The sequence below is a fragment of the Magnolia sinica genome, chromosome 19, assembly GCF_029962835.1.
Source record: "Magnolia sinica isolate HGM2019 chromosome 19, MsV1, whole genome shotgun sequence".
Lineage (NCBI taxonomy): Eukaryota > Viridiplantae > Streptophyta > Magnoliopsida > Magnoliales > Magnoliaceae > Magnolia > Magnolia sinica.
In genome coordinates this window covers 59,827,865-59,852,102 of record NC_080591.1, presented here as the reverse complement: position 1 = coordinate 59,852,102, position 24,238 = coordinate 59,827,865, and the positions used below count along the sequence as shown (strand labels likewise).

At 39.1% G+C, this 24,238-nt stretch overlaps 1 protein-coding gene across 1 annotated transcript; it reads left to right on the top strand.

Annotated features, from left to right (window-relative positions):
* The first annotated feature begins 3,092 nt into the window (after nucleotides 1-3,092).
* Nucleotides 3,093-22,859, top strand: LOC131234645 (NDR1/HIN1-like protein 10). Its single transcript, XM_058231571.1, has 4 exons — nucleotides 3,093-3,212; nucleotides 7,178-7,294; nucleotides 7,376-7,582; nucleotides 22,166-22,859. The coding sequence occupies exons 1-4, from the start codon at nucleotides 3,093-3,095 to the stop codon at nucleotides 22,844-22,846; spliced, it is 1,125 nt and encodes a 374-aa protein (XP_058087554.1). The 3' UTR covers nucleotides 22,847-22,859.
* The last annotated feature ends 1,379 nt before the right edge of the window (nucleotides 22,860-24,238 follow it).

Genomic DNA, 24,238 nt, shown 5'->3' with positions numbered 1-24,238 from the left:
ATTTAGGATAAGTGAACATTAAAGGACCTCTTTTTTTCTTCTCAAAATAAAACTGTTTATCTTTTGAATTCTGTAGAACTTTTTTCTTTCATGGACCATCACTTGAAAGTTGAGCTGTTTGTTACTTGTTCACCTTATGGGCATTTTTTCCCTGATTTTTTTTACTCATCTCTTTTTATTTTCATACTACTCATTTTCCATTTTGAGAATTCCTCATATAGGTGTATGCAAATATGAAAAGGGTGGGGTGGATGTAGATATCAAATTCCGTTTAGGGATCATTTGTTTGCAAGGATTTTTTTTTGGGGTGGGCGGGCCGAAATTGATTGGAAATCCATTTCACTCCTTTCATTGGCTTGCATTTTGTGCTGTTTTAGACGATGAATTATATGTCTAGATGAAATTTACAATGATCATATATCTAGAAATATCATGATATTTGACCATCTAATCTCATGTTTGGGATCATGTATCTAGAAATATGTCTAGATTGTCATGTATACAGTGTGCATATAGATGAACATATGGATAAAATACATGCATGCTTGTTGGTGCTTCCTGGTGAAAGGGAGACAGTTGCATTAATGCCTTAGGATGTAAGCATTGGCACATGTATCATTCAATTATATGATAATTAACTGACATTCACCTGCCTCTGCTTAGTAGTTGACTACGACTGGACTATTCCAATTATCTTATCAATTTGATGCCTCTGGATAAATTAATCTTTCGATGAGTAGAATGACCTGACTCTAGGACCAAGTCATCTATGTGGTAAGCCCATACAAAGATGGCTGGGATGTCATGTCACATACAGTTTTCATAGTCATGGTTCAGTTCAGTTTAGTTCAGGTTCAGTTTGCAGTTTGGATTCTTGAGGTGCTTAATGAATCCAATTCACTGAGCTTGGTTCACCATCAGTTTGTTTAGTTTGTAGTATTGATTTACTAAGTTTGTTTACTCTCTTAGTCATTTTGTGAAGTTTGTATTATTGATTTACTAAACTTGTTCACCATGGGACCCATTTGTACAAATTGAAACCTGAAATTGTTATACCTTGCTAATTAAAATCTTATTATTGACCAAATGGCTGTTTATGTCCAGATAAATCAGACACCGACTAGCGGTAACGGGAAAAAAGTTTACAGATGCTGGAATTTGCATTCGAATGCTGGGACTTGTGATCAGATTGCTAGATTTTTTTACAGTTCTGGAAAACTATTTTCTTACAAAGGTATTTATATTGGAAATAGTCTAAGACTCCTAACAAATTAAATACAATAGAAAAAGTAGCAATTGAAGTAAATTGATGTTCAATATCACTTTATGAGGAATCATCACAAACAACCAGTTGCATGTGAAGTTCACATGCAAGCTTGCTCATACGCCAAAGTGTCATGTGTAGGACATCTGAGTGATGCATAAGGTGGGATTCACTATGAAAATCACTTGCTGCAAAAAACAGGTCAGTTCGCTCATCAGGAAGCCACCCTATATGAAAACAATGAGTGTTTTTAATTAGAACTATTAACTGTCTGATTCAATGTGCATGTCTATCCTGCCTGATCAGTGGATTTTTCTGATTTCTATGCCTGGAGGCCTTCATCTTATGCATAACCTGATGTGTCATACACATGACGTGAACGGGGTTTCATCTGAAGTTCACTTGCAACTGGTTGTAGGTGATCATTCCTACTAGTATTGAATTGAATTGACTGTAATGATGGTTGTCTTTGAATAATCCTAGAAAGTTCGGTGCAAGAACTCGCTCAGATGTTTATCCAAGAGCTAGCTTTGAAGGTAACATTTGTTTAGCCTTTATCAGCAAATCTTTGGCTGACAGTTGTATCATCTCATCTTTTGTCACGTTGTGGGTCATCTTTCCATGCTCATAACTGTCCTTTGTTTGTCTACAGATTTTTGTTGTTGTAAGCATGGGGTCTTGTTAGTAAATGTTTACTTTGTGAATGGAAAGTAGCAGGGGAAGCAGCTGCTGCTGGTCTTTCTCTTGCTGATGTTACTGCAGAAGCAAATTATGCATCTGAAATGGTGGGAACGATGGGTGTCGCACTCTTTGTTTGTACACTTCTAGGCTAGGTCGCATCAGATCATTTAGGCTCAGGAAAAATGGAGCTAGGTCTTGGAATCGTAAGTTGTTAAATAATCTCATTTTCTTGCTATCTTTATTACAATTTAATCCATTTCAGGTACCTTTAATGATCAAGCAACCTGAACAAAGATCTTCTAATGATTATCTTTATATGTATCTCAACCACTAGAATATAATTTCTTGGGACCTTGCGATGGCTACTTGAGAATAGGACTTCGGAATTTATGCATCAACATGCACCACTATGGCTTTCATAAATTGGTTCTTTGACTTGAAAATATTTCTCACACTATAGGCTTTGCTTTGTGTTAGATCATTCCAATTGGTTGACATCATCTTGTTGATTGGCTGGTGTAATGACATGTATTTCCTTTTGCAGCATGGGGAGCCTGGGGCCGCTGTTGCTGACATCCAAACTGTGGATGTAGTGGTATCTCATGTTCTAAAGCAGATTTTATCAATGGTCTGTTTCACTTGATCACTGATTATTATACTGCTACTTCTATATTCTGTTTTGTTGCTTAAAATATGGGATAACAGGTCTGGGATAACAGGTCCCATGATAAAACTGAAACTCAATTATGATTGCATGCTAAATTAGTTCTCTTTTCTCATCTTTTTATCCTTTCTAGACATTATTGGAATCTTTATTGGTCCCAGTAGTGTTTAGTTCCTTTAATTCCTTTGCATTCTCTTCTTATATTTTACTATTAGCACTAGTGAGACTCACTGAAGAGTTCTGCTATCTGGTCTTCAGGGGCTTGGTAATGTGGAATTTTGGATAGTTTCTTCATTTTTCTGTGCATATTGGTGTTATATATATATATATATATATATTTATATATTGAAAACCTTGCTTATGGGTATTTTTGTTTTTCATCACATCTGAAAAATGAATTGGACTATATTGGGGTTTTCTCATTTTTCTAATTACCCATTACAAAACATGGATTACAAATGAAAGATCTCTTATCTTGGAGAAATGAGATTGTTCTTCATTCATGGAATGTACGTTGTTTCTTCTCTCATCTTGATGGGTGTGAAGAGTGATATAATTGATATAAGAACTGCAATGGAAATTGCTACTTTTGAAAGAAATAGAGTAGGTAGGTTCTTGTAATATTTAGTCATCAAACAAGGGTGATTTGGATAACTTATTCAGTGGACCATAGCCCAAAAATGAAGTCAAATGGACTGCAATGGCCATCCATTCAATGGCCTACAAACAAATCATTAACACAAAGTCGAGAGAAAAAGAGAGAAACCAAGAAAAGAGAAGTGAAGTGGTTTACATTCAACTAGAAAACTCATAATGAGCATATTGTTTGGATAGTTTCAATTAGCATAGAAGAGATGGAGACTGGTTCTTTTGCCTGCCCAGTGGGCTATCTGGTCTTAGAGAAACTTGCACTCTTTTAAAGATAAGAAGGGTTCAGTTGGGGGGAGTGCTTCGGTCCATGAAGGAGTGGGCTCCTTCATCTTCTATGGTTTGGGTTTGAAGCCTTGATGTTCACATTTTTTTTTGTTTATTGGTTTTTGTTTTTTTGTCTTTTTCTTTTGGCTATTGCCTATAAATTGTTCATCTTTGAAGGGAAAAAAAGTTTCAAGCAGCATAGTTTTTGGGCTACTGTCCATTCACATAGTAGCACATGTATGATGGTGACCACGGACTACATAACTTCCTTTTCTCTTGCTGTGAATTGATGATGAGGCATATTTTTAACCCAGTAGCAACTTATCCAATCATGTAATAAAATGTGGTTTTATTTGTAACTTCGTACACATTTCTAGTTGCAGCCAAACATGCCAACATGGCAAAGGTTTAGGATGTTGTTGTATCAACTTTGATTGGTTAAGTGGAATTAATATTGCTATAAAATCTTACTGTTCTCATATAGCTGTTGAAAATTTGATCTGGGTTCCAATTTCCACTATGGCCCATTGTCCTAGTTGTTGATGTAAGTTTTGAGGGAAGGTGATTGAGTGAGGCGATTAGGAACAGTGGGTGTTCTTGGTTTGGTGCTTTTCTTCTGTTGCAGTCTTCTCCTTGCAATGTAGCTCCTTATCCAAGGAGTCACATCCCCGCTGATCGTGATCAAAATGAAGAATAAGAGGTGGTAGATGATTGTCATACTGAAGAGAACCGGCAGGTCCAACCATTTCGAGTGGTCAACGTCGATCTGGAAGACTTATTCTAGTATGTATTCAGCAGAGATCTTTAGGAGATCTGGTGTCTGGTTATCAAATTCCAGGCCCCTCAAATCATTCTGGTATTGGCCCTGAGGAGCAAAAAGAACATTTTGAATATTGAACCTTTTAAGTGAAAATTCTACATTTTAAGAAGAAAATTGTTAAGGGCCTAAGTATTCGAGTTTAGGAATCTTTCATTATAGTCTGATTCTCCATGGTTTGAAGCATTTTATCAATATATATTTTTAAAATTTTCTAGATGAATGGGTCTTCCTGTTTTTCAAGGAATTCCAAACAACACCTTAGTTCCTTGTTCTAAAAAACACAAATGCAGATGGTTTTGTGTACCTGAAGTGCCCAGAAACGGAAACTGATGTAAGACATTGGATATCGCCAGACAGATTTTGGGATGTCCTTTGGCAGTGGCAAAGGATAAATGCGGCGTGCATGTCTCGAATGAACACCCAAACACTTTATTATTTTCTAATTTCAATTTCCTTGCAATGTGTGTCTCGAATGAACTAGAGGCTGGCCGTCCAAAAGCGGCAGAGTTTTCAGTAGTGGTGACTATTTCTATGTCGGCATTGTTTGAAATTCTCTTCACAGTTGCAATTCTCATCACCATGAGCCACTTCCCAAACCTATCACAAATTCTCTTCACATCGCCATTCTCCACCAGAAGATGCATTCTTTTTTTTTTTTTCTTCTTCTTATGGATGAAAGAGATAGGGAGGATAAGAAGTGCGGGGGGTTTTGATGATGCTTGACACGCTTCCATAAGGAGGGAGGAAGGGATGGATATTTTATAGAAAAGGGTTTATCAAAGTCATGATCTCTATAGGAAAGGAGTGGAAACCTCTTTAGGTGCTTGCTGTGATTGGGCCCTTGCAAGTCCTGATTTCCATGGCTGGCCTTTTGGGGGATTGTGATGGAGATTTTGGTGACTTTCAGCTGATGTTTTGTCTGTAGCAGGGTCCTTTTGTTTTTCTGGTTTTCTTTTTTCTCAGGTTGGTAACAAGAGGGTCACCTCCTATGCTATGTTGTGCTTTCTTCGCTATTTTGTGGTTTCAATGAAATTTCATTATCTTTCAAAAAAAAAAAAGTCATTGTGGTATTTTGTTGAAATAATGATGCCTGTATATATACATGTATGTATGTGTGCTTGTTTGTTTGTTTGTTTATATCTTTTCTATAAAACTTGTGTCTATATGTTTTTATCTTTTATATCAAAGACAATGATATTTGATCTAAAAAACATAAATGCAGATGGTTTTGTGTACCTTAAGTGCCCAGAAACGGAAAATGATGTAAGACATTGGATATCGCCAGACAGATTTTGGGATGTCCTTTGGCAGTGGCAAAGGATAAATGCGGCATGCGTGTCTCGAATGAACACCCAAACACTTTATTCTTTTCTAATTTCAATTTCCTTGCAATGTGTGCGTCTCGAATGAACTAGAGGCTGGCCGTCCAAAAGCGGCAGAGTTTTCAGTAGTGGTGACTGTTTCTATGTCGGCATTGTTTGAAATTCTCTTCACAGTTGCATTCTCATCGCCATGAGCCACTTCCCAAACCTGTCACAAATTCTCTTCACATCGCCATGCTCCACCAGAACATGCATTCTTTTTTTTTTTTTTTCTTCTTATGGATGAAAGAGATAGGGAGGATAAGAAGTGCGGGGGGTTTTGATGATGCTTGACACGCTTCCATAAGGAGGGAGGAAGGGATGGATATTTTGTAGAAAAGGGTTTATCAAAGTCATGATCTCTATAGGAAAGGAGTGGAAACCTCTTTAGGTGGCTGCCGTGATTGGGCCCTTGCAAGTCCTGATTTCCATGGTTGGCCTTTTGGGGGATTGTGATGGAGATTTTGGTGACTTTCAGCTGATGTTTTGTCTGTAGCAGGGTCCTTTTGTTTTTCTGGTTTTCTTTTTTCTCAGGTTGGTAACAAGAGGGTCACCTCCTATGCTATGTTGTGCTTTCTTCGCTATTTTGTGGTTTCAATGAAATTTCATTATCTTTTAAAAAAAAAAAGTCATTGTGGTATTTTGTTGTAAAAATCACGCCTGTATATATACATGTATGTATGTGTGCTTGTTTGTTTGTTTGTTTATATCTTTTCTATAAAACTTGTGTCTGTATGTCTTTATCTTTTATATCAAAGACATTGATATTTGATCTTCAATGTGTTTTAGGAACCATTATCCAAGCAACATTGCCCGTCTCTTGACATAATGTTGACTTGTGAACACATAGTGGTCTGTGGGTCTGGGTTTTGAAGGGTCCTGTAATGGAACTCTTGAATGTACCAACCAATATATAAAAATGACTTTGTCCTTTGTCCTCAACCTGCTGACGCAATCAGTTTGAATTGACCCGACATTTGGATAGTGGATACTGCTCCTTCTGAACCTTTGTTTTTTGGGAAGCCATGTATTCATTTCATCATGTCCATGTGACCTTGACAGCTATCAACTATGCTTCTGCTGTGCAAAAATGTATTTTTCTTTGTTATCTGGAGAACAATAATTGATTCGTGAATCATCTTTGAAGTTGATTATTTGTGAAGTTGAATGCATTAGTTCATCATGTGTGAGTACGTGCTTGATTTATAATTTATAGTCAGACTTAGGATATTTTCTGGACTCAAACAGTTGAATCTATTAATCCTATTTAAGTACCTCTTGTCTCTGCACACGGACTTGCAATAATTTTGCATCTTTTAGCATTTTTGTTAAATCTTGTCTTGTTGAATAATTCCAACACCCAATTTTATGCAGCTCTCGTAAACCATTATATGATTCTTTTTTTATGCTTTTATTCATATATCGTTTGCTGAATGTGTTGATCTTTTGTTATTGCACATAAATTTTATCAGAAGGAACCGGAGCTTCTATCTGGAAATGAGGTTTCGTGGACCTTCATAAACTTTGCTGGAGAGGATCATACCAATTTTCAGGCTCTCATTGCTTTCTTGAGAATGCTGAGTATCTTGGTAGGCCAAAATAACTTTTCATGTATGATATGGTTTATTGTGTTATCTGCACTATTGTTTGATGTGCTTTTTTTACTTCAGGCTTCTAGTGAGGAAGGTGCTTCAAAAGTTTTCGAGTTACTTCAGGGGAAAGCATTCCGTTCAGTTGGATGGAATACACTATTTGACTGTTTGTCTATTTATGACCAGAAGTTCAAACAGTCCCTCCAAAGTGCTGGAACCATGTTGCATGGATTTCAGGAGGGTGATGCAAAAGCTCTTGTTCCATATCTAAGTGTTTTACAGAAGGTATTTGAGCATTTTGATATGAACCCCCCTCTCCTACAACACACACACACACACACGGGCCGCGTGAAATTCTTATGGAGATGGTTTCAAAACTTGTTATTGATGGAGTAAGGTCTGGATCCATTGAACCGTGGCAAGTGTGGTATTTGTGGAAGACTATGGACAATGTTTTAAATATCGATGATATCAACTATAATAATAATTTCGATTTATGAATGCCATGACTATTTGTAGGATGATGGAATATACGAAGCTTTTGCAGGAACTAACTTTGTCATTACTAGAGTTGCATTTCGAGACAACTCTTCAAAGTACTACATAAATGACCGTGGAAGTAATTTTACAAAGGTCACTAAGAAATTGGAAGGAAAAGGAGTGGACTTGGACAACAATCGACTTTTTATTCTTCAGGTGGGTGATGGGCTAATAGCTGAAAAAGACCTATTTACTTGTGAAAAAAATATCATACTGTCAAAATATATCTTCTCTTTCAATTCTTTATCATTGAAATTTCATGGTGAAGTCGAGCAAATTTCTTTAATGAAGCCAAAGATTTGTATTTTCAGCATTATTGTAATTGTAATTAATTAAATGAAGGATTGTAATTGTAATTGATTGAATGAAGGATTGTAATTGTAATTGAATGAACGAAGGATTGTAATTGAATGAACGAAGGATTGTAATTGTAATTGATTGTACGAAGGACTATAATTGATTGTAATTGAATGAACGAAGGATTGTAATTGAATGAATGAATGATTATGCAGGTGGTAATTGAATGAACAAATGATTGTATATATATTTTTTAATGTACGAAATAGCTATGGATATTGACCGTAGCTAGAAATCTGACAGTTGTAGCCATTATTAAATTTGGCATATTGATACGGACTTTTAGCTACAAATAATATCTGTAGCTGTTTGTGCTCTTCGCTACAGATATAATTGCTGCGGATTATATCTGTAGGTATTGTAATCTATAGATACGGATTAAATCCGTAGTCAAATAATGTCGCCAGTGTCCCAGTGCCTAGACCACCACGTATAACTCGATCTCATATGTAGACCACTTCTTACGTGCATCACTAAATTTCTCACTATAGAAGGCTACATGCCTACCTTCTTGAGACAAAACTCCCCTAATTCTGACATATGAGGTATCACATTCGACTTCAAACAGTTTGTTGAAGTTGGGAAGTACAAGAACTGGGGTTGTGGACAACCTACGCTTAATTTAAACAAAATTCCTATTGGCTTTGTCAGTTTACTGAAACTGCCCCTTCTTCATGCAATCGTGATTGATGACACAATAGTACTAAAATTCTTCATGAACCTATGATAAAATGTTGTCAGTCCATGAAAGCTCCATACTTCATGAATGTTTGCAGGAACCGTCCATTTCCTGATTACCTTCACCTGTTCCTCATCCACCTAAATGCCCATGGATGTCACGATAAAGCCCAAAAATAATAGGCTATCGGTCATGAAGCTGCACTTTTTAAAATTGAGATACAATTTATTATTTTCAGTGAGCACTTAAAGGACCTTCTTGAGGTCTTTCATATGGGTGGTTTTGTCTTGTTTGTATATCAAAATACCATTGAAATAAACCATAACAAAGCGCCCAATGAATGGTTTTGGAACTTAGTTCATCAACCTTATGAATGTGTTAGGCGCGTTCGAAAAACCGAAGGGCATGACCATTCATTTGTACAATCCTTCCTTAGTCTTAAAGGTTGTCTTCCACTCATCATCTGACCGTATTCAGATCTGATGGTATCCACTCCTTAAATCCAATTTAAAGAATAATTTCGTGCCCTTAAGTATGTCCAACATATCATCCAGCCGTGGTATAGAAAACTTGTATTTTATGGTGATTTTGTTGATGGCTCGACTATCGACACACATGCACTAACTCCCATCTTTCTTATGAGTTAATAGAGAAAGTACAACACATGGGCTCATGCTTTCTCGGATAAGACCCTTATAGATCAGTTCCTCCACTTGCCCTTGGAGAATTTCGCACTCCTTCGAACTCATCCGATAGTGAGGACGATTGGGTAAGCTAGGCCCAAGGACAAGGTCGATATGGTATTTGATATCTCGCATGGGAGGTAATACATCGGGAAGGTCATTAGGCCAAATTTCATTAAACTCATGCAGTAAGGGTTTTATTTCATCAGGGATGTTGGTGGGATCGAGTTCTTTCCCTTTTACAATTAGTGTATAGGGTTGTCTTGTTTCTTTGGATTCCTCCACGAAGTCTCGTACAGTTAAGAGGAAATAACCCTCCACCTTAGAGGTTTCAGGTAATCCCTTCAGATCTATAGGGACCAATATAGTTTTTCGGCCGTCCTTGACAAAAATATATACATTATCTTGCCCTTTATGAGTGGCGTCATGGTCGGATTGCTAAGGTCAACCGAGTAGTATGTGACATGCTTCCATGTTAACCACATTGCATACTACTTCATCTTTATAATATTTTTCAATTAAAAAGGATATGCCACACTGTTCAGTTACCTTTATTTCACTGACCTTCTTGATCTAATTAATCATATACGGGGAGGGATGATGCCCATTTTTCAATTACAATTTCTCTACCATTACCCTGGAGATGATGTTTCACTGCTCCCTCTGTCAATGATCATATCACAGACTTTTCATTGTGGGTGTACTTCTTTCCTTGGTGTATACAATAGTCGCCTTACGACGAGTGATTTGCCATGATCCTACTAAACCCAACCTGACTCATCCATATCGTCTTCTGTAGTGTGCTCTAGTTCCTCAATACTTGGATTCTCGTTAGCGTTTTCAGCACTACCATCATTGATGGCGAGGTTCGCCACTTGTCATTGAGGACAAGTATTTGATAGGTGACCTGGCTAGCCATAATGAAAGCAATGGTCTAGACTTGGCCAAACATTAGTGTCTACACAAGGAGCCTAGTCCTGATTTGTCCATAACTAAGATCCCTCTGATAAGCCTAGGAAGGTCGGAGGGGTGCCTATATATTCTATTGGGGCAGCCTTCACTGGCTAACCTGGCTAGCGCATCCGTCATCGCATTACCTTCGCGAAATATGTGAGTGAAGGTGAGATTAAGGGGTTGCCTTTTGGAATGAATTTCGCCCATTGTGTACCAGATGTTTCAGGGGTAGGTAGCAGTCGGGTCTTTAGCCGCATTAACAACTATTTCAGAGTCTGATTCGACTATAATCTTGGAAAGGCCCAGGTTTGAACAGATGGTTAAACCCTCAAGCAATGCTTGGGCATCCGCCACCGTGTTAAAGATCACCCCAAATTGCCGTCTGAAAGCAAAAATCAGTCTGCCAGAGTGGTCTTTGCATGCACCGCCTCCTCCACTAATACCCGAGTTGTTTTTGGATGAACCATTAGTGTTTAACTTCAACTAGCCCACAGGAGGCTTGGACCATTTGACGATGTTAGGATTTGCTATAGCAGGGGGGTTTGATTTGGAGGATCTGAAGAGTGATGAAAGACTCCATGGGAAGCCTTAGCTAGCTTGATACTCTGTAGATGATGGAATTTTCTGACATGGGGTGGCCCTGGAACTGGGCAGCATTTCTACTAAGCCAAATTTCCCAAATGATTAAGCTAGGGAGGAGACCGGTAAGAATGGATAAGCTAGATTGATTGCTGGCTGCTGAGATCCACTGCCTGAGAGGGGGGAGGATGGGTTGGTTGGGGATGAAAGGAAAGGTAAATATCTTGTGATCCACTGCATCATTCGTCATCCAAACGGACTGCATTTGGACCCGATCCTGAATCGCCATATGCAATCCACTGTTGAATCGGGTGACTTGCTACAATTCAGACTCGACCAAATCATTACGTGCCGCCAAGTGGTAGAATTCTTCTGCGTATTCTCTCACTGACAGACTACCCTGTTGATAATTCTGGTGTTGTTGGAATAATACCCATTCGTAGTCACTATGGAGGAATCGGGTGCATAGTAGTTACTTCATCCGCTACCATGTGTGGATTGATGCTTTCGTCTATCTGGTCTGTGCGAGTTGCAGTTGTCCCACTAAGCTGAAGCTTCACCCTTCAACTTGTAAGACACAAGCTTGACCTTTTTTTTTTTATTTAGGGATGTTCGTATAGTCGAAGAATCGCTCAACTTCAGAAAGCCAATCAACAAAATCCTCAATGTATAGTTCGCCATTAAAACTAAGAATATCGACCCTCATCTTGAACTCCCGATCTATTCGATCTACTCGATCACCGCCTTGTCTGGTATATTAGAGGATTATATCATTGATCTTCCCCTTATTAGATCCCCTTTCCTTAGGAATGATCCTTTGATGCACTACCAACACCATCCCGCAATCAGGGCGATTACGAGTTTCAATAATTGGTGGTGGAGGATTACCACCAAGAACACGGAGTTGCCATATGGCCTCCGTTATGAGAGTGATGGAAGCTTGTAGCCCTTGCATGGCTTGTTGATTCTCTCATTGTATCTTTGAAAGTTGCTGAAAGATGATCCTTGGGAGCATCGTCCACAAGATTGTTGCCCTACCCGTCGTTAAAAGCCAAAAATCTAAAGAAAAGCCTTGCTCTGATACCAAACTGACGTATGAAAGGACATGAGGTCAAGCACCATCTTCCTAAAGGGGATAACTATTCCGAATCCACAGAACTTCTCTGGACTCCTCACAGAGACTTCCCGAATCCATGAGAAAGAAAGTAAGCAAAATAGAAATAAATTCTATAAAATTCATAATTTGATTGATGAATCAATTAAACGAGTTCACAACCCTTTAAATAGGGATACTAAGCAATGGGAGAGAAATCAAAATTCGCAACTTACTATAAATAGTAAACGTACTATTTATAAACGCCATGATGTCTACTAGTGCACAAGGTTTTTGGCCAAAAATAGCGTCCTATTTGGCTTCACCAAGCTATTCTCCTAACTATTCTAGGAACTTTTCACATTGGGCACAACTCCTAAAGCCCAATGGATGAAGAGTTATAATCAAAATAAAACTTACTATTTATATTTAAAATGGAATTAAAAAAGGGAAACAACCATCAATCCGATGGTATTTTGCAAATCTGGCTTGCATAAGCTAGCATAGCATGGTTGGGTGGCTAAAGTAGCTTGTTCTACCCCAAAATCATATTTTTAATGTCTGATAACTCATTCCGGATTGTGAGATATGTTCGATTTAAGGTCCAATGGTCCGGATCACTTTTATTGTCGACCGGGCCTTTTCTGATCCATCTTGCCCATAAATCTGTCCATGACCTGCTCTACATCACCTAAGTTTGCATCAGTCATGGTTTGATTTTATGTGTGGACACATTAAAAATATGTATTTGCATCGTTAGACCGTTCTCATGAGATAATAAAAAGGGATTTTGACCATACTGACCTCGAAGTTTGGGTAAATTACCTAGAAAGCTATGACGTTCCATATATCCCAAGAGTGGCCTTCTGACAAGCTTTGGATATTGTTTCGGATGAAAATGCCCCTGTCCTTAGTTTAGAAGTCGTACGGTCTTAGAGAGATGAAGTAGCTACTCTCCCGAGAAAGTGACAGATTGGCTACTCTCCCCGCCACCAGGCAATGGCTGGTGCTCAGTGCTTATGTATTTCATCCATGTCGTTCATAATCTATGTTGCCCATCCTTTTTGCCATGTCATTTTAGGGGTAAGGCATCCATGTCGTCCATAATCCATGCCATGTCATTTTAAGAGTAAGGCATCCATGTCGTCCACAATTCATGCTACCCATCCTTTTTGCTGTGTCATTTTAGGGGTAAGGCTTAAATATCAGCCGACAAGGTGGATAGAAGTGGATACTGCCCAAGTTAGGACTTTTTGGGCCCACAGTGAGCTAGCCGATAGGGTGGATGGATCGAATCACCCCATTGTGGGCCTTAAGTTATGGTACCAATGGTTTGATAAAAAAGGAAGTGAATATGTTGAAAACCACAACCATGATCTAGGCAACATGACAACCATGACCCATATCACATAACAACTACGACCCACGCAAACCACGACCCATATGGCAACTACGACACATATAACATGACAACCACGATGCATATAATATGACAACCATGACCCATATAACATGACAACCATGACCCTTACCTCATGACAACCATGACCCATATAGCCTGCATTTCCAGCTCTTGCAGTCTATCAATAGTCATCTTATATTCAAAAAATGCAAGGCTAGCTTTGGTACGGAAGGGCACATTACTTTTCTAACTTTGATGGACGGTAAGGATCTTACGTTCATATATGGGTCGTGGTTGTTATGCAATCTGGGAGCAGGAAATGAGAACCACGAGCCATATAACATTACAACCACAAAGGTCGTGATTATAATATGGAAAGGGTCGTGGTTGCAAGATCCTTACCGTCCATCAAAGTTAGTACATGACATACATAGATATCATGCAAACGATATCTGTATAGTAGCATAGGTCGCATCACGTAGTTGTAATGTGGTAAGGGTCATGGTTGTCATGTATATGGGTTGTGGTTGTTATGTTATATGTGTTGCAGTAAATATGCAACAACCGCAACTCATATAATAGACAACCACGACCCACATAACATGATAACTACGATCCATGACAACTACAACCCATAAAATATGACAACCACGACCCATATAACATAACAACCACGACCCACACAACATGGAAACTATGACCTATGCAACCCAAGACCCATATAACATGAAAACCACAACCCTTATAACATGACAACCACAATCCATATAATATGACAACCACGACCCATATAACACAGTCACTACCAGAAGAGAAGCTTAGAGCTGCACAAGACTGATTTATGAGAGATTTTTATGGTTTTTCAGTACTATCACATAACTCTACAAGTTTCTTCCACTTAAGTTTGCAAATGAGGATATTATCATCCTCTTCACTCTCATCATCACTGGTTATTAGGTTTGAAGAGTGTTTTCTTTTAGTTGTAAAGGATGGTGTAAAATTCTCCTCAGAACTACTATCGTTTTCTAAAACTGCACTCTCACTTCTCTGGTCAGAATACCATTCATCTGTTTTTTACAGATCATTTAAGGGCTTGATCCTAAAAATGAGACATATATAAATCTAAGGTGGAACACACTACAGGAAATCAGCTAACAACCACGACCCATATAACATGACAACAACAACCCATATAACATAAAAACCACGACTCATGAAAACTACGACCCATATAACATAACAACCACAACTCCATAGGAAACCACGACCCATATAACGTAACAAGCACGACCCATATAACATGACAACCATGACCATAATTACAATACAATATGAAGAACAGTTCTCTTCAATGGACACCTAGTGAGCTGAAAAGCTCTGTTGAGAAGGTCCATATAACATGGGTCGTGGTTCTCATGTTATATGGGTCGTGGTTCTTATGTTATATGGGTCATGGTTTTCATGTGATATGGGTCATGGTTCTCATGTTATATGGGTCGTGGTTCTCATGTTATATGGGTCGTGGTTTTCGTGTGATATGGGTTATGGTTCTCATGTTATATGGGTCGTGGTTTTCATGTGATATGGGTCGTGGTTTTCATGTTACACGGGTCATGGCTGCCATTCCTTTTTCCCTCAATCCTTGATCCAGTGTTGGATGACAACCACGATTCAATGTGGATAAAAACTATGATCCATTGTGGATGACAACTATGACCCATTGTTCGTCATATCCACGACCCTTCCCTTCGGAATCAGTGCTACATTTTTTTTTTAGAAAATCGCATTAATGTCGTTACTTCCCCGTAATCCCTTTGGAATTAGCGTGACCCTTCAGAATCAATGCCTTAACCATTGGTTGACCAGCCTATAAAAGTGGTACTTAGGTTTCAAATTACTTTCACAAGCCAATCCGAATTAGAATCCTTATTACAACACCTTAAGCATTCATGGATTTCTTTGTTCTTTCAATCAAAATAATGGAGGAGATATTCGAACAAGCCATCGAGTCCTTCTCACATTCTTTCTTTATGGGTGATCCCTTCCCTTTCTCAGGGATGTTAACGATCTTCCTGAAGATAATGGCCTCCTTAGAAATTTCTGAGGACAATTTTTGAACTTCGGCAACTCAATAATTTCAACGGGCACCCAGCGATCTGAAAAACTCTGTTAAGAATTTTCACTAAGTCACTGGTAGAAGAGAAGCTTAGAGTTGCACAAGACTGATTCATGGGAGATTTTGATGGTTTTTCAGTACTATCATAATAACATGACAACCACAACCTATGTAACATGACAACCATGACCCATGAAAACTATGACCCATATAACATAACAACCACGACTCCATAGGAAACCACGACTCCATGGGAAACGATAACCACGACCATAACATGACAACCATGACCATAATTACAATACAATATAAATAACAATTCTCTTCAACGGGCACCCAGCGAGCTGAAAAACTCCGTAATGTCTTGTTTAAGCCTGACCTTCTCAATAGAGTTTTTAATCAGGCTAAAACAAGACATTCTCAACAGAGTTTTTTAGCTCATTGAGTTCCCATTGAAGAGAATTGTTATTCATATTGTATTGTAATTATGGTCGTAGTTGTCATTTTATATGGGTCGTGGTTATTACGTTCTATGGGTCGTGGTTTCTTATGGAATTGTAGTTGTTATGTTATATGGGTCGTGGTTGTCATGTTATATGAGTCATGGTTGTCATGTTAAATGGGTTGTGATTGTCATGGATCGTAGTTATTAACATGGGTCGTGGTTCGCATGTAAAATGGGTTGTAGTTGTCATGTTATATGGGTCATTGCCCTTAAATGACATGGCAAAAGGATGGGCAGCATGGATTGTACACATACTTCAATGTGAGCCCATATGGGTCATGGTTCTCATGTTATATGGGTCACGGTTGTTACATGTTCACTTCCTTTACTATCAAATGACAGGATAGCCATTGGTACAATAGCCTAAGGCCCACAATAGGGTGATCCTTTTCGTCTACCTTGTCGGCCAGCTTGCCATGGGCCCAAAAAGTCCTGACTTGGGCAGTGTCCATTTCTAACAAACATCACTGTGAGCCTGGAAAGTTTCAACAGTGGGTTCCATTGTCACTATTATTTTCTATTATGTAGCCCACAAAAGCTCTAGATAAGGCTGACATTTGAGCCCTAACCCTAAAATGACATGGCAAAAAGGATGGGCAGCATAGATTATACACATACATCAATGTGGGCCCCATTAGTTTGGTCCTTGCCCATGTATAAAAAAGGGTTCTGTACACATCACTTTCTTGGCATTAAATAAGATATAACTTTTTATTCCTTAAAAAATCGTACAACTACTGAAACAAGGAAAAGGGCATTTTAGTCCAAGTAATTTTCAGAAGCTTGTCGGAGGTCAAACGGTCAAAATCCCTAATAAAAAAATATAGTCAAAGAACAAAACACGGTGCGTCTTAGACAATTTTTTAAGGTGAGTTTGTGCCATTTCCTAAAATGATGCCCCCACTTAGGTTTCAATGGTTTGCGTTGCCATCCCCACGATGACCCTGTGGCGTGGCCCACTTGAGTTTTCAATCTGTTTGGACCCATTTCCTAAACTGATCTAGCCAAACGGATGGACGGAGTGGATATAACACAGAAATCACGGTGGGCCCCACAGAGGTTAGGGTTAGAAGCGAGTCGCTTCCGTCCTTGTCCACGCCAATGAGTAGAGGTGTGAATACCGTGAGTTCCTATCTTTCTCAAACACGTTTGTTTACGTGTATATACAACGCGGTTACAAAAGAAGTTTCTTTGATGCTCACGCTTCCTACTCCTATATATCAACTTCCTATCCCTCTCTCTCCATACCCATCTACATTTACTCTCTCTCTCTCTCTCTCTCTCTCTCTCTCTCCATCCATGGCCGATTCAAAACAAGCCAACCTAAATGGTGTTGGATACGGTGATTGTGCAAATCCAAAACTGTGTGCATACCGTGTGAGCTAGTTGTGAATATAAGATTTTTTTTTCTAAGTTTAGTTTTGATACCAGTTTGTTGGGTCTAAACCCAGCTCCTTCCTACTGACGTGTGGCTACAGCCACCAAAAAAAAAATAAAAAAATAGAAACCTTTGAAGAGAGAAAGAGAGAACTTGCTGCTATAGCTTTTTATTGAATGAAAAGGAATGAATGAAAATATATTACAGTGTTGCATTTTATAGGCATTCTTATTCTATGAAATGACTAATTTATCCCCGTCTAGATTCATCCAAGGGCAGCTAAAGAAAGAAAAAATCCAAAGAAAAAATCTATTGTTTATCTTCACCCAGCTAGCAAACTAAACTTAGGAAAAAAAAATCTTATCTTCACAACTAGCTCACACGGTATGCACACGGTTTTGGATTTACACAATCACCGTATCCAACACTTCCAGCCACAAGAGAATTCTTTTTTTTCCAAAAAATCTGTTTTGAAAAAATCAGATTGCAGTAAAAACATATCTGTTTTTTCAAAAAAATCAAATTGTAGCAAAACAAAAAACAAAAAAAAATCTATTTTTAAAAATCAGCTTGCAAAGCCAACGGTTTGTTTTCAGTAAAAAAAAAAATAATAATAATCAAATTTTAAGGAAAAAAATCAGATTTTCAAAGATTTTGTTTTTTCAAAAAAAAAAAAAAAATCTGTTCTTCTAGTCCATCTCTCTTTTTTTTGTTAAAAAAAAGAAAAAGATGGCTAGGACAATCCAGCCACAGGTTCCTAAGTTGTCAAAGGACAACTAGAAAAAATGGTGCATCCAAATGAAGGCATTGTTTGGGTCATACGAACTATGGGAGATCGTCACCGATGGGTATGAAGAACTCACTATAAAAGAAGAAGCCGCCTTCACCAATGAAGAAAAGATCGCTCTAAAAAATCAAAGGAAGAGAGACAATAAGGCTTTGTTCCTTCTCTATTAAGGGTTAGATGAATCAACCTTTGAAAAGATTGCCGAAGCAACATCAACCAAGCAAGCATGGGATACCCTTGGCACCATCTTCAAGGGTGTAGATCGAGTGAAGCGGGTTCGCCTTCAAATATTAAGAGCCGAGTTCGAAGCGACTCACATGAATGAAGGTGAGAATATTACTGATTATTTTTTGCATTTGCTTGTAACTGTCAATAATTTAAAAAGAAATGGTGAGAAGATTGAAGATGTCCGAGTTATTAAAAAGATACTTTGATCCCTCACAAACAAGTTTGATCATGTGGTTGTGGCGATCGAAGAATCAAAAGATATTGAGAAACTCTCCATTAAGGAGTTGCTGGATCGTTGCAAGTTCATAAGCAATGAATGCAGAAGAATGCCAGTTCCATGCCAATGGAATAAGCTTTAGAGTCAAGATTGACTCTGTATGATAACAATGGTGGACGTGGAAGTTCACAATGTGGTGGACATTTTGTTAACAATTGCGCAAGAGGCAGAGGGCGCGGATACCAACAAAGCCATGGCCAAACCCAGCAGAAAAATATCACTTTCCGTGGAAGAGGAAATGGTAGAGGTAGATCTATGCGTGGACGAGGAAGTACAAAGAACATCCAATGTTATAATTGCAACAAGCTTGGCCACTATACATCTGATTGCTGGAGTAAGCCGGTGACTCAAGACGAGCTATCCAACTATGCCGAAGCATCAGGCCATGAACAAGAATGCTCCACACTTCTCCTTGTACAAGAGAAAGGTAGTGATCAACAGGATGTATGGTATTTCGACACGGGTGCAAGCAATCACATGTGCGGCAACAAGAAACTCTTTATGGAACTCACAGAAGGAGTTCATGGCGATGTAACGTTTGGAGACTCATAAAAAATGCCGGTGAAAGGTAAATGCAAAATCAAAATCTTTTAGAAGAATGATGTTCCAAACTATATCTCCAATGTGTACTACGTGCCCAACATGAAAAGTAATATACCGAGTCTCGGACAACTCCTTGAAAAAGGGTATGTCATACACATGGAGAACTCTTCTCTTTTCATAAGAGATATACATGGACGTTTGATTGTAAAAGTCTAGATAGCGAAGAATCATATGTTTCCTCTCCATATAAACACAATGCTTGAGAAGTGTTTTTATGGGAAAGCAAAGAATGATTCCTGGATGTGGCATCTTCGCTTTGACCATCTAAATTTCAATAGCCTGAAACTTCTGTCCTCATCAAGCATGGTGTATGGCTTGCCTGCTATTGAAGCTACAAATCATGTGTGTGAGGCATGCACACTTGGGAAATAACAAAGGAACTCCTTTCTGAGTGGAGTATCCCGAAGAGCAAGAGAACCGTTGCAGTTGGTTCACATTGACATCTGTGGACCATTGGAGCCAATCTCTCTTGGAGGTAATAAATACTTTATTACCTTTATTGACGATTTCAGTAGAAAATTGTCGGTGTATGTAATCAAAGAGAAGTCTGCTGCTTTTACTATTTTTAAAAACTTTAAGGCCCTTGTTGAAAAAGAAAGTGGTCTTAAAATCAAAACCCTCCGATCTGACAGAGGTGGGGAGTACACCTCAAATGTTTTTTGAGAATATTGCAGGGAACATGGCATTAAGTAACAACACACTACAGCGTACATGCCATAATAAAATGGAATTGCGGAACGGAAGAACCGCACCATCCTCGATATGACGAGGACCATGCTGAAGGAGAAAGCCAAAGAATTTCCGGGCAGAGGCGGTTGTATATACTGCCTATCCGCTCAACAGGTGTCTGACTAAAAGTGTCAGATTTCAGACACCACAAGAAGCATGGAGTGGATACAAGCCGAGCGTGGCGCACCTTAAGATCTTTGGGTGTGTCACCTAAGGTCAAGTTCCAGAAGCGAAAAGGAAAAAGTTTGATGATCGTGGCGAGAAGTGTATCTTAATCGGCTATAGCAAAGAGTCAAAGGCATACAAGCTCTACAACCCACTAACCAATAAGCTGGTGGTGAGTAGAGATGTAGTATTTTGTGAGGAAGAAGTGTGAAAATGGAACGAGGGAAACTCGGCCAAAGAAAAGCAGGTCGAGATCGAAGAATACGAAAAAGAGAGACATGAGAAGCAAGAGCAGACACCCACATCACCCCCTTCGGATCGCAGAAGTCCAGGAGTACGCTCCATCTCTCCTGGAAGTACTTCATCAAATTAGAATTCATCTAGCACATCTTCATCCGATTCTCCTTCACCCTTGGCTCCTATTAAAATGAGAAGCCTTAACGACATCTATGCAAAAACTGAGGAAGTGAATCTACTCTGCCTGTATGCGGACCACGAGCCTCTCACATTCGAGGAGGTTGTAAATGAAGAATGTTGGAGAAAGGCTATGGAAGAAGAGATTCATGCCATCGAGAAGAATCGAACATGGGAGTTGACCTCACTCTCCAAAAGCCAAAAGACCATTGGTCTCAAATGAGTGTACAAAATCAAGCAAAATGCTGATGGTAAGATCGAACGATATAAAGCAAGGCTCATAGCAAAAGGTTACAAACAGAAATATGGGGTAGACTATGAAGAAGTTTTTGGCCTAGTTGCTCGCCTTGACACTATAAGAATGATTATCTCCCTTGCAGCTCATCACAGTTGGATGATTTACCAACTGGATGTGAAATCTGCATTCCTAAATGGGGTATTCGAAGAAGAAGTATACGTCGACTAGCTTGAAGGCTCCCTAAAAGAGTCACACTGGCTAGCTGCAAAACGAGTACTGGGGTATATCAAAGGGACTATTGAATTCGGTCTCTTTTATCTATACGATAATGAAGCAATACCGTATGGATACTCAAACAGTGATTGGAGAGGTGACCAAGATGAGAGAAAGAGCACCACTGGCTATGTATTCTATTTCGGAACGACTGCTTTTACATGGAATTCGAAGAAGCAAAGTGTGGTAGCCCTGTCCACATGTGAAGCAGAGTACATGGCAACATCATCCACCGTCTGTGAGGGAATTTGGTTAAGGAATCTACTGAAGGAGCTGAAGCATCCACAGGAGGAATCTACAGTCATATATGTGGACAACAAGTCAGCAATTGAGCTAGCCAAAAATCCGGTACAGCATGGAAGAAGCAAACACATTGATATCCGATATCATTTTCTAAGAGATCATGTAAAGCAGAAAACGATGAAATTAGAGTATTGTCATACTACGGAACAGGTGGCGGATATTTTTACAAAGGCATTGCCGACAGATGCATTCAAACGACTAAGAATGATGCTCGGAATGAAGCCGGTTTTGGTTTGAAGGGGAGTGTTGGATACGGTGATTGCTCAAATCCAAAACCATGTGCATACCATGTGAGCTAGCTGTGAAGATAAGTTTTTTTTTTTTTTTTTTTCCTAAGTTTAGTTTGCTAGCTGGGTGAAGATAAACAGTAGATTTTTTCTTTCTTTAGCTGCCCCTAGGATGAATCTAGACAGGGATAAATTAGTCATTTCATAGAATAAGAAAGCCTATAAAATGCAACACTGCGATACGCTTTCATTCATTCCTTTTCATTCAGTAAAAAGCTACGGCAGCAAGTTCTCTCTTCCTCTCTTCAATGGTTTCTGCTTTTTTTTTTTTTTTTCAGCCACACGTCAGCAGGAAGGAGCTGGGTTTAGACCCAACAAATGGAGCCTACTACGGCCCACCCATCCCTCCCAAACGAGATTATCACCGGCCTGGTCGATTGAGTGGATGCTGCATACTAAGCGCCTTGTTCAAGCTCATCTTCACCATCGTCGTCGTCCTTGGGATAGCTGCCCTCGTTATCTGGCTTGTTCTCCGCCCTTCAAAGGTGAAAGTGCATGTCGACAGCGCCACGCTTACTCAGTTCAACCTCACTAACAGCAATAATCTCTATTACAACCTTTCTCTAGACATAGCTATAAGGAACCCCAACAAGCGGATCGGCATTTACCACGATAAGCTCGAAGCTAACGCTTACTACGAAGGACAGCGGTTTGATTACGTGCCTCTACCGACTTTCTACGAAGGCCATAAGAACACAACCAGTCTCTATCCAGTTTTCACCGGGCAAGCTGCTATTCCGTTGCAGAGTTCTGATGTTGTGGTTTTCAATAGGGAGAATGGAGATGGGCTTTTCTCCATTGATGTTAAGATCTATGCAAGGATTAGGTTTAAGATTGGATCAATCAAGACTAATCGCTACAAGCCGAGTTTCAAGTGCGAGTTGAGGGTCCCTTTAATGACGAGCTGCGGCTCCTCTGCTGTCGGATTTACTAGGAGGAAGTGCGACATCGATTTCTGATCACTGTTCCATTAGCCCTTGATCTATTCTTCTTCTTCTTCTTCTTCTTCTTCTTTTTTTGGAGGTTTGCTCACTTCACAAGATGCACATGTGTAAATATGAAGTGCTTGTGTGTGATCTGTACTTTCCATAAGGTTGGAAATCATGCTTAGATCTTCTGCCTTAAAATTCAGAAATTTTCAGTCTTCAGTTGGTTAAGATATTTTATAGCCGTTCATTCATTTTTTATATGATGTGGCTCAATGAGGTGTGGAATGTGCTGATTTTTATGCCAGAAGATCTAAATCGTGTAGTTCACCGGATGGAAAGCTTAGATCTCACACATTTGTTACATTTTTGCACTTGTGCTGGTGTGGAATTAGCAAGTTCTATGATTTTTATTATTTTTCTGTATGTTGAGGTGGTTGATTGTATGATATCATATGCTTTTTATTTAATAGATAGTGTTGTTGTTTGGCTTTGGTTTTGTGGTCAATGGAGATGAAAAGCCCCGCTAAAGATAAAAGAGAGGTTTTTTACGATGCCTTCGCGTGTATGGCTGTAGGGTGCATTGAAATTATAGCCGTTGAATCCTGGGTCATGTTTCAATGATCCAGACCATTTATATGATGACCCTCGCAGAGGATGGGTCCCAGAATTTTCAAATGGAACCTTTCTATCCCTTGATCTTAGGCGGCCACCACCAGCTATGTTTCTGGTCAGATCAACGTCGGAACATGACGCTGGATCCAACGGCCATAGTCAGATGTTTACCAGCTGTTTAGATATATGATGTCCCAATAATTACTCGTATTTAAGTATTTGACTGTCGGATTGATGAAAATTTATTGGATGGCAAATGATAAAATAAATCCAATAGTCCTATTACAATTTTTAAAAAATGACCATGAATCACAGGCTAGATTGTTCAGTGAATCTGATTTTAGGACCCGAGTTCGCATCGATGGGTTATACGGTTTAGTCTATTTAAGTTTTGTTAGTGCGCCACGTGCACAATCTTCTAGTGCCTACATATCATGAGTCACGCAGCCAACGGATCAGATGAGTCCACTTGTACACTATGTAAAAAACGTCTGAAATTGACAATAAAATTGCACGAATTTGAATGACCAATGACTGTTGAATAACTTACACGGCCTGATGTAATTGAATTTATGTTTTTTTATAGTCGAATTTATTCAGTAGTCATGGACCATGGAAGTTATCTCTTATATATCTATCATACCACTGCACCCTAATTCTCCTCTGGCCCTGATTTTCCTCTCTTTGTCCTTCCCTCCTCTTCTAATTTTTCTCCCTCCCTCCTGCTCCAATTCTCTCTCCGGCAGTTGCTGGCAGGCGGCAACAGTAGTGATAGCGACAATGGCAATGGGAGGTATATTTCTCTCATCT

Coding starts and splice junctions, on each gene's coding strand:
- LOC131234645 (XM_058231571.1), top strand. CDS start 3,093: ATGAGATTGTTCTTCATTCATGGAATGTACGTTGTTTCTTCTCTCATC. Junction 3,213..7,177: donor CTACTTTTGAAAGAAATAGA/GTAGGTAGGTTC, acceptor AAATTTTATCAG/AAGGAACCGGAGCTTCTATC. Junction 7,295..7,375: donor TGAGAATGCTGAGTATCTTG/GTAGGCCAAAAT, acceptor TTTTTACTTCAG/GCTTCTAGTGAGGAAGGTGC.